This window comes from Meleagris gallopavo, chromosome 2 (assembly GCF_905368555.1).
Source record: "Meleagris gallopavo chromosome 2, MGAL_WU_HG_1.1, whole genome shotgun sequence".
Classification (NCBI taxonomy): domain Eukaryota; kingdom Metazoa; phylum Chordata; class Aves; order Galliformes; family Phasianidae; genus Meleagris; species Meleagris gallopavo.
Genome location: NC_139405.1, coordinates 75,602,858 through 75,619,539, shown reverse-complemented (window position 1 = coordinate 75,619,539; position 16,682 = coordinate 75,602,858). Strand labels below are relative to the sequence as shown.

The window sequence follows — 16,682 nt, the reverse complement described above, 5'->3', positions numbered from 1 at the left end:
TTCTCTTTCCTTATACAACGTAAAAGCAGTAGGCAGCAGCGCACAATACCGGGGAGCGCGGCAGCAAAGCCACGCACCGCACACGGCTTCTGTACCCTCGCGGCGCTGACTCCTCCACCCGCCCGCTGCTACCGGTGCCACCGTCCCCGCCGGCGGACGTTCTGCCCGAGCGGAGCCTCCGCCTCTATGGTAGAACGCGGAGGGGCGGGGCGCTCTAGGCGGCCGCGCGGCTCTCTATGGTGAATGGGAGGAGCGGCGGGGTGCGGCGGGCGGCTGCTGCCCGGCGGCTCTTCCTGCCGGCACCATGTCGCCTCCGAAGGGTGAGCGCGATGCGGGGTACCGCGGCTCGGCGGAGGGGAGGGAAGGAAGAGGGGGCCGACCCGCCCTCGCGAGACGAAGCGCGACCCGCGTCTCGGCGAGGAGGGGCGCGGGAGGGCCGGGCGCGCTCGGGCGGGCGGCACGGCTCCGCTCGGCGCTTTCCTCGCGGCCGGGAGCGAGGCAGCGGCCTCGCCAGAGCCTCGGGGTTCGGCTGGGGGACGGCCCGGCCCGGCCCGGCCCGGCCCGGCCGTGTGGGAGCGCTGTGCCGGAGCGCCCTGCTGGGGAAACGTGGGGCTGCCCGGCGCCGTCAGCTCACGGCGTCTCGCTGCGCCTGGTTTCAGCGAGGGTTCGCAACCTGTTATTTTTTTAGAGCGGCGTTTATAGGGAAACGCTGCATTTAACGTTAGTTCGGTGCTGCGTGGGCTTAGATTCTAGAGACGTAAAAAGGTTGAAGTGCAAAGGGTCCAGCCGTCGGTGTCGGCGCCGTTTCGGACGAGCGCTGCGAGGAGCACACGTGTGTGTCAGCTGTGCTGCCTGGGGCCGGACGGGTAACTCGTGGGGTCAGCCCTCAGCCCGTCCTCCAGGCGCTGCTGGGCCCTCTCTAATCGCTCTGCCCTTCAGCCGTGGTTACTGACTGGGGGGAGATCGTATCTGTAAGGAAGCAGCTCATTTAAGCGGTTGTGGGTGCGGGAGGCATTAACTGTACCTCGCAAAGTGTTATGCAAAAGGACGAATGAATCACAGCGTTGGCTGTGGTGGGTTCAGCAGTTCATCCCCTTGCTACGTGAACAAAGCCATCACAAAGCTGCCCCCAGCCTATCCCATGGCTCAGCTCGTCAGAAATGGAACGTAAACTTACACCAATTAAGCCACGTTTCTGTAGGGTGTCCAGAATGTGATGGATAATGCCCCAACAGATGCTGCAGAAAGGCCATCGCCCTCACGATGCAATGCAGAGCAGGGAATAACGTGCTCATTTGCAAAATGCTTCTGTAGTCACGCCACATTTGCAAGATTTCTTGTGTTAGAGGTGATGCTTTCACACGGAGAAACCCTGCTTGGAGTCAGCACTGTTTTCTCTGCCGTTCTCTGACACCGTAAAAACTGGCGTCATCTGGCCCCAGGTAGTAAGTAGTCCTTGCATGGTTGAACTTAGCTGAACGGACAGAACATCTTGTTTTCTATGGTGAGTGATTTTCCAAGAAAGCCTTTTGTATGAAGTCCTATCGCCGTTCTGAGGAAATACCTCCTACTAAACTTGGTGGAAAGTAAGACGGAGGAGAATGCTGCCGTCAGGTTTTTGAGATGCATTTCCTGCTTTGCTGATGCTGAGCACTTCCCTTTTACCAATCTGCAGCATTGTTGGTGCCTGACCCCCAAACAGGACACAGAGGGGATGGTGTTTGGCATGAGTGTAAGCTGAAGGGCGAGAGAGCACAGGAAGACTTAGTAGATAAATTATGATTAGTTGTGCTAGAACAAAGGGTGATTATTAGGGTAGGAGGATATCTTTTTGTCAGACATGTGGGAGTCTGAGAAGAGACATTAAAATTGATCTTAGACTTTGTACGCGAAGCACTTCACAACATGATATTATTATATGCTGCTGCAGTAGACTTTAGTCCTACAGCTGTAGGGATGCCCTATTTCCATTCTTAAATTAAAGTGAGGGGCATGCTGAGGTGTTGTCTTTGCTTCCTTTCAGAAAATGTCAGCCTGCTGTTCAAGCTGTACTGCCTCACAGTGATGACCCTGGTTGCTGCCACATACACCGTGGCACTGCGCTACACCAGGACGGTGGGGGCAGAGCTCTACTTTTCAACTACAGCTGTGTGCATCACTGAAGTCATCAAGCTGTTCCTCAGCGTGGGTATCTTGGCTAGGTGAGTGTGGGGATGCCAATGGGCGTGTGGAAAAACCAACCCCTTCTGCTCACCTCACCTCACACCTCAGTTACTGAGGTGCAGCTGTGTCCGAGTGCATTATGGCTGGTCACACTGCAAAGTCCTCTTAGTGTGGGGCAGGGCTTGAGTCCTCCTCAGCTGCAAGTTCTTTGTAAACAGCATGATGTTCAGGTGTGTTCTGTCTGCCTATCTTCTGTATTTGTGTGCTTTGGAGTAGGTTCAAAATGTCAGCATGGGTTATCTGCAACAATCTGAGTCTTGTCGAATTTTGGTGTAGCGTGGCTGAGCCATGGAATACTGAGTTACATCAAAATTGTTGTGTTCCTACTCATAAATTTTCCCAAGTTGTGTTACAGAAGGACGTCTCTCTATTAATGTAGGGAGTCAAAGCTAAAAGACTACAGTGACCAGTGGGCCTTCTGTAATACCACCTGTTCATCCCTACTGTGCCTATGAAATGAGTTCTGCAATATCATTACACAGTAAATGGAAAAAGTATTTTATGAACGCTTTCGCTAGTAATTTCACTGTATTCTGTCGTCCTGTGTTGAAAGACATCATGACTAATCCTTCCCTCTTCATGTTTGCCATTTTTTCATGTCTGTATTGTTTTCGTGTCTGTATTGTTTTTTCTTCACTCGTATTTTCTGAGCCAGTGAGCCTTAGGATTATTTCTCTTTTTTTTGATAACTCAGTTTTATTTGCCATTTAAAATGGGATTAATGTTACCGACCAAGCTTTTTGAAAGTTAAGATATCTATTTCGATCTGGTCAGCTATTTATTTTCTTTTTTTCTCCATGGTTAAGAGAGGGAGATAATGAACAGCACCACCTCCAGTGTCCATCAGGCCTTGCTCACCACTTCCTGGTGGGACGTCTTACTTGCTGGCTGGTCTGGACACCATCCTTTGCTGTCCAGATAACTGAACTGGTTCTCACGTAGCAGAAGAGCTGGTGAATTCTGCTTGGTGCAGTGAGAAACCTTCAGCAGCTACTGAAAGTTCTGTTTTGGATACCATGTATAATGTCATATAGTCAGCAATATCCTGGTCATCTCCCCTTTTTAGACCACTTAGGAATATGTTGAACAGTTCCAGCATGACTTCCTGCAGCGCCTGCCTGATGGCCTCCTCCAGGTTTAGAGTTCTAACCAATTTGTTTCCCTCAAGGCAAGGTGCCTTTGTAGTTTAATAGCCACTTAAATCACCATGTTCAGTATGGTTGGATACATCCCACTCCCTTTTCTTTTTGAAACATCCGGCCTGACAACCACAGTACACAGGATACTGGAGGGTGACTCTTACTTTGTTCTGGCTGCAGAGTTTGTTTTCTTACACGTCCTTATGCTACACTTTTGCTGTGTTTACTTTTTGGGTTTCTCCCGCAAAACATATTGAATGAATGAATTCATAGGATTGTCTTTCAGAAGGGAGGGCTATGATGGTTTAAGCTGTGTCATTATTTACTCAATTGTACTGTTAAGGGAAAAGACTCCTCATATTTATTTCAAGTCCAGCTGGCCATTTGGTAATTATGTTGTCCACGTTCTTGGGTGGTACATAATTTCTTAGTAATGGATCAGGAAGAGCTCATTTGCAAACAATAGTTTTAACTTTTTTTTTTAAAGTATTCTTAATGCAGAACTAATTTCTGTTAGTATCTGTTAACTGTTCAGACCTCTGTAGAAAACAGAATACATTTTTTTAAGTCAAATGTAGATAGATGTCTAGAATACTGAAATGAAGCTGGATCGTTTTTTATTTTATTTATTTTGCAACATACATCTTTGGGCGCATTGTTTTGCATTATAAGCTATACATAGAAAAGGCTTTTTTAAAATTCTTTTTTGTTGTTGCTGTTGTGGTTAAATCTCTTTTCACATGGCCTTTTTGTAATTTGAATCAGAGGTTCTTGGTTAGGACATGCTCCAGAAAGCAAACCCACCCCAAAGATGAGCTATAATATGGTACTTCTTGTTCTCAAAAACTGCAGTGGAAAAAAAAGAACTGCTTACTGGGCATCTGTTGTTCTTCATTGCTGAAGTTCTGTACCAGAAGTCTTACATAAGTACCAGAAGAGCTACATAAGTAGCTCTTGCTGCTGTGGTTTGTCTTGAAACAGATGCTCAGCTGACTTACTGAATATAGTTGGGGACAGAGGCAGGTGTCATTTACATGTTGTTTTCTTGTTCAACCACCTATCTTGGTATCAATTAATAGAAGTCATTACTATATGATATTTTCTAACTTCTTAGTCTTACAGAGCAGAACTGCATATATGTGGGTGTGCTAGTTATGGAATCATAGAATGGTTTGGGTTGGAAGGGACCTGTAAAATCATGTAGTTCCAACCCCCTGTTATAGGCAGGGACACTTCCCACTAGACCAGGTTGCTCAGAGCCCCATCCAGCCTGGTCTTGGATGCTTCCAGGGAGAAGACATCCACAACCTCACTGGGCAGCCTGTTCCAGTGTCTCACTGCTCTCACAGTAAAGAATTTGCTCCTAATACCTAAATCTAATACATTATGTTTACCTATTACATTAAGATTACCTAAGTCTAAATCTACCCTCTTCCAGTTTAAAGCTGTTTCCCCTTGTCCTGTCACTACATGCCCTTGTAAAAAGTTCCTCCCCTCTTCAAGTACTGGAAGGCCACTATAAGGTCTCTTCAGAGCCTTCTGTTCTCCAGGCTGAAGAGCCCCAACTCTCTCAGCCTGTCCTCATAGGGGAGGTGCTCCAGCCCTCTAGTCACCTTCATGGCCATTCTCTGGACCTGCTCCAACAGCAAAATGTCCTTGTTTTGGAGGCCCCAGAACTGGATGCAGTACTACACGTGGGGTCTCATGAGAGTAGAGTAGTGGTACAGAATCACCTCCCTTGACATGCTGGTCGCACTTCTCTTGATGCAACCCAGGATGGAGTTGGTCTTCTGGGCTGCAAGCACACATTGCTGGCTCATGTTGAATCTTTCATCAACCACCAGCCCTAGATCTTTCTCCTCAGGGCTGCTCTCAACCTCAGGGCTTCTCTGCCCAACCTGTATCTGTGCTTGGGATTGCTGTGACCCAGCTGCAGGACCTTACACTTAGCTTTGTTGAACTTCATGAAGTTGGCTTGGGCCCACCTCTCTGTTCAGGTCCCTCTGGACCCTAATGTGTCAATTGCACCACTCAGCTTGGTGTCGTCTGCAAACTTGCAGAAGATGGACTCGATCTCATTGTCCCTGTCACCTACAAAGATGTTAAATAACACCGGTGCCAACACCGATCCCTGTGGAATGCCACTCATTGCCGGTCTCCACTTGGACATTGAGCTGCTGACTGCAATTCTGAGTGTGACCATCCAGCCAATATCTTATCCAGTGCGTGGTCCATCCATCAAGTCCATTTTTCTCTAATTTGGCAATCAGGATGTCATGTGGGACGGTGTCAAATGCTTTGCACAAGTCCAGGTGTGAAATTGCACCAAGGGCATGACTTACTGGTTACTACCAATCACCTCATCTTTTTTTTTTCCCATGTGCCTTAGGAGGGTCTGCTCCATGATCTTACCAGGCACAGAGTTGAGACTGACTGGCCTGTAGTTCCCTGGATCTTCTTTTTTTCCCCTTCTTGAAAGTAGGGGTTATGTTTCTCCTTTTCCAATCAGTGGGAACTTTACCAGGCTGCCACAGCCTTTCAAATACGGTTCTTTAGAACTAGATATCTGGAACAGCAGCACTTCAGTCTGGCTGTACCTGGCTTTGAGTTTTCTTATCTCCTAATGCCAGGCAATATCATACATTCACTAGAGAATAAATAAACCAACAATTCTGCCTGTAATGTTGGTGACTCATAATGTTTCGTGCAGTTCCTTACCTAGCGCAGTGGTGCACTGGCATGTACTCTTCCCATCTTGATACTGCAGGCTTGAAGTACTGCTTGTCTGTAAATCTTTCTGTCAGTGGTTGTCCCTGTGACCAGGCATGTCTTGCGAAAGACAGCTTTGTGCCAGGCTCAGTGTCGGCAAGTCTGTCCCAAGCAAAGTTTCCCACTCAGTTAGGAAGGAGCTTTGCAAGAGACCTCGCTTGTACAGCGGGAGTGCACCAAGTTGTGCTCACCCCTCTTTGGAAATTGTACTACCCTGATGCTGGGTTTTGCAGCTCCTCTGTTATGGGAGAATGAGAAAAGAATCCCTTGCAGCTGCCTGTATAGGAAGTGCTCCAGCCTATTCTCACTGACATAAATCCATACTTTTTTTTTTCCTTTAATGCCAGGAACAGTCGGGTTTGTCAGGAATGGAGAATATGCAGGAATAAGGTGGCTGATGAAGGAACAAGCATAAGAAAGATGTAGAGCTGTTGGAGCAGGTCCAGGGGCACAAAGATGATCAGAGGGCTGGAGCACCTCTCCTATGAAGAAAGGTTGAGGGAGCTGGGCTTGTTTGACTTGGAGAAGAGAAGGCGCTGGTGAGACCTCATTGCAGCCTTCCAGTACTTGAGGGAAGCATATGAACAGAAGGGAAATCAATGTTTTACATGGGCAGATAGTGACAGGACAAGGGGGAGTGGCTTTAGACTAAAAGAGAGGATATTAAGAGGGCAGTGAGGTGCTGGCACAGCTGTCCAGAGAAGCTGTAGGTGCCCCATTCCTGGAGGCGCTCAAGGCCAGTTTGGATGGGGCTCTGGGCAGCCCTGCCATGGAACTGGGCAGGCTTTAAGGTGCCTTCCAACCTCAGCCATTCTGTGATTCCATGATTTCATGAACCTGGAACACACAGATTTTATATAGTTGGAGTTTGGTGCAGGTAGATGATGAATGTGTGTGGGAAGAAAGAATTTGGAACCTGAGTGAGACTGGAGATTGGTTCATATGTGTTTGTAAGGGAGGCAAAAGGAGCATGAGATTTAAGAGCGGTACAAGGATTCAAGTTGAATGGTCTGTGGTATAGTTGGGGTAGAGCAGAAGTGATTTTGGGTGTTAGTATTTGTCCATGGCAAATAGGAGAAGAATGGCAAACAGGAAGTGTGGGACTTGGGAGAGCTGAGAACTGGAGGCAGTGAGCTGCAGTGACAAGGAAGAAGGAAAAGTCATGCCCTTGTGCAACTAATAAGGAAGATGTAGTAATGCAGAGGGCAGCCTTCCAACAGGCTGAGGACCAAGCTGCAGAAAGGGGCAGCTGCAAAATGTGACCCTTTCTTTCCTGTTGCCTGCAGGGCAGTAGGGAGCTGCACGCCTTGCCCTGTCTGGTCAGGTCACATGTATGGGTGGGTGCAGCTCTTCCTGCTCTCTCAGCTCAAGTGAGGAGAGGAGACCAAGGCTGGCTGAGGAGTGAGAGGTGCTTCACTGCAGAGTACAAGGAAGGGTATAATTCTTTTTTTTTTTCTTTTTTTTTTCTGTACAGTGAGGTCCATTTTAAAGTGAAACTGGAAAACTGCAGACATGTGACTTGACACACATATTAATAGAGCTTCCAGAAAGGGGTCTCTGTCCCACTGCCCATATACTCAGATACTTATTCCACTGCTTACAGTGGCTGTTGTGCAGGACGTTACGTGTTAATGCATGTAACCTGATTTCAGAATGGAGTCTTCACTTTTACTCGTTTTATTCTTGTAGATAACCTTTACGACTGTTTACGAGGGTGGATAGTGATAGGACAAGGCGGAATGGTTGTAAACTGAGACAGGGGAGGTTTAGGTTAGATATTAGGAGGAAGATTTTCACCCAGAGGGTGGTGACTCACTGGAACAGGTTGCCCAAGGAGGCTGTGGATGCCCCATGCCTGGAGGCATTCAAGGCCAGGCTGGATGTGGCTCTGGGCAGCCTGGTCTGGTGGTTGGTGACCCTGCACATAGCGGGGGGGTTGAAACTCAATGATCATTGTGGTCCTTTTCAACCAGGCTATTCTGTGATAACATCACAGGTTTTGCTCAGTCTTCCCGACAGATTTCTTGGTTTGACTTCTGTTTTCAGATATCTGCCTAGGATGGCCCTCAGTTATACTCTTATTTCCTTTTGCAGAGAATCGGGAAGTCTGGCAAGGTTAATAACATCTTTAAAAGAAAATGTCTTTGGAAGTCCCAAGGAATTGCTAAAATTAAGTGTTCCATCTTTGGTGTATGCTGTCCAAAACAATATGGCTTTTGTGGCTCTTAGCAACTTGGATGCAGCAGTCTACCAGGTAATGCACACTGTCATAAGCAGCTGCTCTACAAATCCGTTTCTCTCTACACTGTCATGAGGAGTGCGTGTGAGCTGCCTGTCTTCCTGGCACCTGGGGCTGTGTTCAGCCTTAAAAAGGCTAAACTAAAAGCTGACTGGTGTGCTGCATTCAGAGCTCACTGCTGCAGTGCTATCCCACTCATTGCTGGAGTCATTTCCAGTTCACATTGTTATTGTTGGAAACAGTACAAAAGCCCACGGATCTATGGGGAATCAACAAATATAAAATTTGTGGTTCCTGTTGTATTGTCTTGGTTTGGAGGAGCTTTTGAAACCAAATGCTGTATGCTGTCTTCCCATCTGTAGGTGACATACCAGTTGAAGATCCCCTGCACGGCGTTATGCACAGTCCTCATGCTGAGCCGTACCCTTAGCAAACTGCAGTGGTTCTCTGTCTTCATGCTGTGTGGCGGCGTTATTCTTGTTCAGTGGAAGCCTGCTCAGGCTACCAAAGTGCAGGTAAGAGCTGACTTTTTGCCACTTCGTGATGAAGAATAAACTGCCTTTTATGCTTTGTATGTTACCTTACATCGTCTTGGAATCAATTTAGATTTAGGTTGGATGTCAGGGGAAGTTCTTTACAGAGAGTGGTGAGGTGCTGGAACAGGCTGCCCAGAGAGGTTGTGGATGCCCCGTCCCTGGAGGTGTTCAAGGCCAGATTGGATGGGGCCCTGGGCAGCTGGTCTGGTATTGAATGGGGAGATTGGTGGCCCTGCATGTGGCAGGGGGGTTGGAGATTCATGAACCTTGAGGTCCCTTCCAACCCTGGCCGTTCTGTGATTCTGTGATCAAAGCAGTGTCTGTTACATTCCACCCACCAGTATCCAGTTCCTCTTTCCAGCCACCTCCTCCAGAACTGAAACACTAGTTTGATCATTTGCTGTGGACCAGTGCAGACAAGCTTGTGATACTGCTCCAGTCTTGCTTGTTGGAAAGGCAAGCAATTGCTACAATTAGTGTAAGTTACCATCATCATAATCTGTGTAATGGCAGTGCACCATCAGAGGAATATCTGAGCGATGCTGTTTGCAGCGTTTAGCCTTGGCAGCACTGTAATTGTTGGAGCAGAGAGCTTGGAATTGAAGCCCTCATGGAATTAGGAGTGAAACTCCAGTGCCTTTTGGGTGTGGGCATGTCCTTTAACACACCCTGCAGGGCACTGAGCTAATCTCTCAGAGGAAGAAACAAGTGTCTTCTGTTTTGTAGATCTTAGTTGATCATCAGCATTAGTGGGGAGGGCAGTGCTGTTGTAAAGTCCGGGCACAGCCAATTAACCGTGCCTCTGAGCACTGCCAGGGTTGTGAAAGTACACGTGGAAAAGGAAACTCCACTGTGAACGTGCCACGGTTATACCAACCTAATATGGAGGGCAGCTCGGGCTAGTCAAATACTTCTTGTACTGTAATCAAATACAAGCAGTTTTGCTGAACTTAATGAAATAGCTCTGGAATGGATTATTGTAGATTACTGAAGTGTTCCATCCTTTTTAAAATAATGGTTGATGTTGCAGGTGGAGCAGAATCCATGGCTAGGGTTTGGAGCCGTAACTGTTGCTGTACTGTGTTCAGGATTTGCAGGTAAAGTATTATTTCCATATGCAGTGGTTATAGATGTGACTGGATAATTCATGATATTTAAAGCGGAATGTTCTCTGTTACGTACATTCTACATCAATAGGACACTCAGGGATGGCATCATTTGCACTGTGTACATTCTCTGTTGACAGAACACGGGAATGGCACAAAGCCACACCAGGGATGGGGGGGGTCAGAATGGGCAGTAGGAAAAATTCCTTTGCTGTGATGGTGACCAGACACTGGAACAGGCTTCCTAGCAAGGTGCTTCATGCCCCATGGCTGTCAGTGTTTCAGAGGCTTTTGGATAATGCCCTTGTTAATGTGCTTTAGCTTTCAGTTATCTCTGAAGTGGCCAACTTTCTGTTCTACTGTACTCTATTCTGTAAGCTACCTTTGCTGGTTATAAGATAAAAAAGAACTTCATTCCCTCTTGTATTCCCTCTTTATTCCCTCCTGTAATTACCTTGCAGTACTTGCATTACTTACAAACCAGGCTTGTTATGTGATTACTCCAGTTGCAGAAACAAATGGCTAGGAGCACATGCTGTTGGTTTTATGTAATGCAACTTAAAAGGCTGCTTTGCAAGCAGAAGAGCCTTTCAAATGCAGAATATTATGAAGGGGAGCTCTATAATGACTTAGTCGGTACAACTCATCAGCATTATAAACTTGGTTTTACAGCAAACAGCTCTGCTATGGTGATCAGATGAAAAACTTGCTTTTTTTTAAGAAAAGGAACTGAGCTTCTTACTAAATTTGTCTGGAAGCTCAGCCTTCAAATACAGATTGCTGTAGTCGTAGGGAACAAATTTGAGATGAAGCACAAGTAAAGCAGAAAGGAAGATGAGTAGCAGGAGGCCTGGGTAAACTAAATACTTCTGTTACGTTACTTTATTTTCAAATCACATTTCTACTCAGAGTAGTGCAATTCTATTTGAAACTTGCCTCGGAGGTGCATATTTTCCTGGCTGTAGATTGGATGCTTCCCTCTCTCTCTATAAGAAAACATCTTCATTGCCATATAATCACGCAAGAATAGTTTTGTGCTGTGCAGACATGCTTGTCACTCATCAAACCCATTCTAGCTGGCAAAGGGGAAAAGGAGGAGGGCTTGATTCTTGTTTGGTGTCTTTTCACTGAAATGGAAATTTTGAATTAGAAATAGTAACTAAGACTTGGTAGAGCTCAAACAACTTTATCTGGAAGATTCAAAGTGTACTGATTTCCACAGATGTTCCCCAGTCAGGAGATATTCTCCTGTGGGCATTCACAGTGAAGCATTCAAAGCCTTCTAACACTCTCGGTTTCTCTGATGAGGAGGGTGGACAGCTGTGCCTCCCCACATTCAGACCTTTTGAAGGGCTGGTGAAGGCTACTCTTGAGGATTTAGAGACACGTGTGGCTTTTTTCTCCTGCAGAAGGATTGCAGCTGGGTGTTTTCCTCACTGACAGCTGTAGCTTTCAGGCAGCAAGAAAGACAGAGGATTTCATCCATGCAGCTCCTTTTGCCCTTGGGGCTTTACTTGTTTAAAACACGTGTCCTATTCAGATTCCTTTCCTCTTCTTCCTTCCCCCACCCATAATATGGTTAAGTCATTTTGGCATTAAACCTTTGGTTTCCGGACTTAACATGCTGAATCTTTTATTCCAGCAAAGCCCAAAAAGTTGTGGTTTTGTCCCTCAGAGATAGAGAAAAGTTTCTTCAAACTGTTGATCCTGTGACAGTTTCCAAGCATTCAGGGACCTGACAATGCTAGTAAAAGTGTTTTGGACACATACACAGATACATGTCAGTACCAATGACGTGAAACATTACCGAAGAATAATTTCTCCTAGACAACACTCGTTCTTTCCTACGTCTCAGCTACTGCAGTGGTCTGACACTGGCTTACTTTCTATTTTCTTAGTTTATAAAATGTGACAAAATATGGTTTGTGCTCAGCCAAATTTCTGGTAAACTAATTATATGTGGTTATGCTCTGTAGGTGTTCTCAGCAGGCAGAAAGCTCAAGGTAGATATTCTGGGTTGTTTTAAGTGCTACCATCATTAACAAGACTAGTTTTTTGTTTATCTCGTTGCTTAAACTTGGGAAAAAGCTATATAGGGTATCTAAGTGGTTGCTTTTCTTAAACACCTGAAATGTATCTGTTCTAGGTTATTAATTAACCATACAGTCTCACTATACTGTATTAAATTCTGAATTGTTTTTTCCATGAGTTAAAGAGTAGTAAGATGTTCTTTGAAGCCAACTCCATCATTTCAGGAGGGAAAGTCTATGTTCAGGGCATCTAACCTGTAGGTCTGCTCTTTGTGCTTTGTTGCTTCCGTGTATGTTTTTTGTATCATGTGATGGATCTTGGGCAGCATTACTGGTCAGTAAGCATTTAACTGGTTGGACCCACAGCAGGAAGTCATCTGAGTCCTGCAAATGGTTGTCCATGGGATGCAAAGGAAGTTTCAGAGACGAGCAGAGCCCTGGTATGGGAGCAGTGGTGAGAAGCTGCTAGCAATGACCTGTCAGATGGAGGCCTCTTAGTCAGACATGCACCTCCTGAGTAATGGAGAAGTAGATGTGGATTTTCAGCAATGCAGAGAGTAAGGGAAGGTAACGGTGATCAGTGTGGCACTGTGACAAAGAGCTTTAGATTAGCATGAACTCAATTTCCTCAAAACCAGTCTGTAGCTCCAGTTAGCAGAAAGCATAGGTAGGTTTTGGTTTGCTGTTGTAATCTTTGAAGCTGTGGTTTCAGAACATCTGCACTCTAAACTCAGGATTTCCAAAGGAATTCTTAAGTCTCTGTGCTGAGAAATGCCGGGGTAGCAGAGTTCCTTTTGTGGGTGGCTAGTTTTGTTGCTGATGGTTGCATTTGTTTGGTGTTTGTACGTTTTGGGTTTTGTGTGGGTTTTTTTTTTTGTTTGTTTGTTTGCTTGGTATTGCTAACTATCCCAATGTAGGGAAAAAATCATCCTATGCCATGCTAGAATCTATAAATACTGTCCTGGGGACGTAACACCACCAGGTGCCAAAGTGAAATGCAATGGAGCTCATCAACAATTGATGCAATGTAAAGAGAAGCAGAATCTATTTTTCATGTTTTATACACATTTAAATGGACCTGCCCTGGAAGACATGTTAGCAGGATGTGCTGTTGGGACTTCTGCATTGGGAACTTCTGTGAAATGGGAAGGTCTGTAAGAGGAGATGATTCCAGTGGTCTTATCTGGCTCTGAAATACCCAACTGTGAATCACCTGAGGTTGTTGCTTCATTGATCTTACTGAATTTTTTATTTTTCATTTTTTTTAGGAGTTTATTTTGAGAAAGTATTGAAGAGTTCAGATACTTCCTTGTGGGTGAGGAATATTCAGATGTACTTATCGGGGATCGTGGTGACTTTGGTTGGTGTGTACATGTCAGATGGAGCCCAAGTTCTTGAGAAGGGGTTTTTCTATGGCTATACCTGCTTTGTCTGGCTTGTCATCTGTAAGTACCTGGTGGGTTATAGGGGTGTTACATTGTTTTGTTGTTGTATTTTAGCTTATGGTACAACTGATTGTATGAACCTACAAATTCAGTGTGATCCACCATTTCTTACTATATTTTGAGGGATTTATTTTTAAATAATTTTCAAGAAAATTGTGTTTTCTTGTTCAATTTAAAATAGTGCTGCAAGAGCAGTCTAAATTAAGTGAGCAGTAAGCAGAGCATCTTTAGTTGAGTCACATTTGATCTAGGTGCCATTGTAGGTATGCCATTTTGCTCCATGTTAACTTACCATGATGTAGATGATGTAGACTAAGCATGGACCAAAATAAAACAAATCTCTTTGAGGGTAAACTACCACGCCTCTAGTGATAGAAACATGTTGTCTGCTTTCCAGTTCTTGCCAGTGTGGGTGGCCTCTACACCTCGGTTGTTGTGAAGTACACAGATAACATAATGAAAGGCTTTTCTGCAGCAGCAGCCATTGTTCTTTCTACTGTGGCTTCAATCATCCTCTTTGGTCTGCAGATAAGTAAGTGTCTTTTTGCCATTTGATTTGACTGCATGTGCTCATTGCCCTGTTAGCAGACTGTATGCAGTTCACACCAAAGCAATCATTCTTATGTATTTAACTCCTCTGAGTTTTCCTGTTTTTAACTTGGTCTTTTCCAGGATTGCTATGTGTTAATACACAATCTGTGTTGTGTGGCATAAGGTACCTGATGATCTTGCATTTGTGGTTTGCTCTTTCTGAGGCATCCTATAACTTCATGGGGAAAGGTTCATTCCTGTTTAAGCACCTTGCTGCTTTAGCCAGCTTTGTTCATGAATCACTTTCTGATAGTTTGGTTTGCATACTGATACAGCTATTTATCTGAGAGAGCTGCTGATAAGAAGTTATCCTTACTTGCTGATTTTATTACAGCCAATCTCAAATTAATTCCTTACCCATTTCAGCACAGGTTTTGCCATATCCTGTGAAGTTACACGTGCTGCTGCATCAGCTTCCACCTTCCCCTTTGCTATGCCCAGTGGTGCGTGAGAGCACATCAAACAGTGCCTGGGGCCGTGACTTAGGTGGTGAATATCTGTGAGAGGAATCAGCAAATTGCTTCGGGCTGTTCCACAGCCACAGAGGAGTTCTGTGTCTGACAATGCATCCAGTGACTCCTGCTTAGTCTTTCACTATGTGTTTTTTTCAGTTTTCCTACAATAATCATAATCTAGTGCTGGTATGGTACAGTGGTGGAAAAAAACACTATTCTGATTTGGTATAAATGAGGTAGAATTTAAAGAAGGTTTGCACGCAAAAACCATTGCTGACTGGAAAAGAGCACCTTCAATCAGGTGATGAAAAGCAGCTAGTTTAAGAACTCACCTGGGCTGAACACCTTTCTGTTGTTTGGGCACAAACCAAACCTGGACTGCTGGTCTTTCTTTCTGTGAAAGCCTCGTTCATGGTATTTCTCAAGTGGGCCAAGATTTGAAAACACAAAGTGTTATTACTGGCTACATAAACACGTCCACTGTGTTTTTAAGTTTATCATAAAGTGAGCCTGTCAGATTGCACCTGGAACTGCAAGAGGTGTTTCACCCTTGCTCTTCTGATCATGTCCCCATTCTTGCTGATACGACACTAACTGAAATGTTGTGGGGTATTGTGAATACTTGAGAGTTTGCAGTAACAGAGTGTGATTTTAGGTCCTGTGAATTTAAAAAAAAAAAAAGCCTATGCTTTGATTTGTTCTGTATAACTTTGAGACTGTCATTCAGACATCATAATTTACAGAGCTTAGTCTTCTGAAAGTTTCTTCTTACACAGAGGTGTTTACTTAAACTGTTTTGTCTCTTTTCAGCTTCAACTTTTATCTTGGGTGCTTTCCTGGTGTGCGTTTCTATTTACCTCTATGGATTACCTCGACAAGATACCACAAAAATCCAGCCCTCAGAGACTAAGAATTCAAAAGAGAGACTTGTTGCTGTGTAATGTCCTCAAAAATGGACAGACAAGGAAAAAAGGACTTTAAAAACACAGAAACTGAATTTTTAAAATTAGCCTTAAGCTAGTTTTGAAATGGTTTAAGGGGTATAGATTAAAAGCAGAAAAGTTCTTTCTTTTTCACATGTGAAGTTAGCAGTGGTTGGTGCTGAGGCTTCCTTACTGCTGGAGCTGGATGGGCGTCTTATTGAAGACGTTCTTCATTCGTGTCGGACAATGAGGAGTTCCATTTACAAGGAGAGCAGAATGAAGGAACTGAACACTCAATTGTATATAATGTATATAATGGAGGAAAATTGGTTCTTACAGTGTGTTTGATGAACTTTCTTTACCCTGGGAGGGAAAAAAAAATGCTGTAAAGCTTAAAAAAAAAAAAACCCTTTTAGAAAGAGCAATTACTGCCAGCATTTTTTCTTAAACCATTTGGCAGCTGTGATTAGTCACAGGAGAGGTTTCTCTTCTAGGTAATATGTATCATATGAACAAAGTACTTCACTGGTGTTCTTAGGATGATTTGTAATGCTTTTTTCTTTTATGCAGTTGAGTATGAGATCTCAGATTAGAAGATGATCTGTGCACTTTTTCTCCAAACTCTTTTTACACAACAAAGTGGTGCTTGAAAACAGTTCCTTTAGTGCATGTTATGCTTTGATTTAATTGGAGAGTGCCAACTGTATCATTCCAACCCCCCCCCATGCCTCATTCCACTCAACCCTTCCTGAAAATGATAGCTATGTTTAGGGAAAACTGATTTTCGGGCACTTGTTGAAATTGAAAGTGAAGGCAAAAATCTGATTAGATTTATATCTTGTTTAAATTCCTTCAGACCTAAGCTAACTGGTTGAGTTTTACTTCTACGTGGGGCACATTCAACACAGCAATAATCAAGATACTTAAATTCTGTTCCAGTGAGAGAGGATGTTCCTCTCTGCTTTCTGCTGACTGTTCTGTGCATCTGGGATAGAGCACATCACCAAAGTGCCACTCAGGTATGTCAGCCCCTTCAGTGGCAGTGGGTGCTGCCTGGCATTTCAGAGGCTGGAGCAGCCAGCTGCACTGATTTTGGTGTGATGTTCCAGCTCCCTGCAGCCACACTGTGTTCTGGCATTGCCAAGCAGCACTTACCCCCCTCTGACTGTGAAGAGAGCACCGATGTTTCCTCTCCACCAGCTGCCTAGCAAACCCATCTCCACCTC

At 44.8% G+C, this 16,682-nt stretch overlaps 1 protein-coding gene across 1 annotated transcript; it reads left to right on the top strand.

The window, feature by feature from the left end:
- Positions 1-174: 174 nt before the first annotated feature.
- SLC35A1 (solute carrier family 35 member A1) lies at positions 175-16,111 on the top strand. Its single transcript, XM_085217670.1, has 8 exons — positions 175-320; positions 2,024-2,201; positions 8,226-8,385; positions 8,733-8,885; positions 9,937-10,003; positions 13,311-13,487; positions 13,885-14,019; positions 15,344-16,111. The coding sequence occupies exons 1-8, from the start codon at positions 305-307 to the stop codon at positions 15,472-15,474; spliced, it is 1,017 nt and encodes a 338-aa protein (XP_085073796.1). The 5' UTR covers positions 175-304; the 3' UTR covers positions 15,475-16,111.
- Positions 16,112-16,682: the final 571 nt, after the last annotated feature.

Excerpts from the sequence above, each read along its gene's own strand:
- SLC35A1 (XM_085217670.1), top strand. Across the intron at positions 13,488-13,884 it reads CTTTGTCTGGCTTGTCATCT|TTCTTGCCAGTGTGGGTGGC; the intron begins GTAAGTACCTGG and ends TCTGCTTTCCAG. Across the intron at positions 14,020-15,343 it reads CCTCTTTGGTCTGCAGATAA|CTTCAACTTTTATCTTGGGT; the intron begins GTAAGTGTCTTT and ends GTCTCTTTTCAG.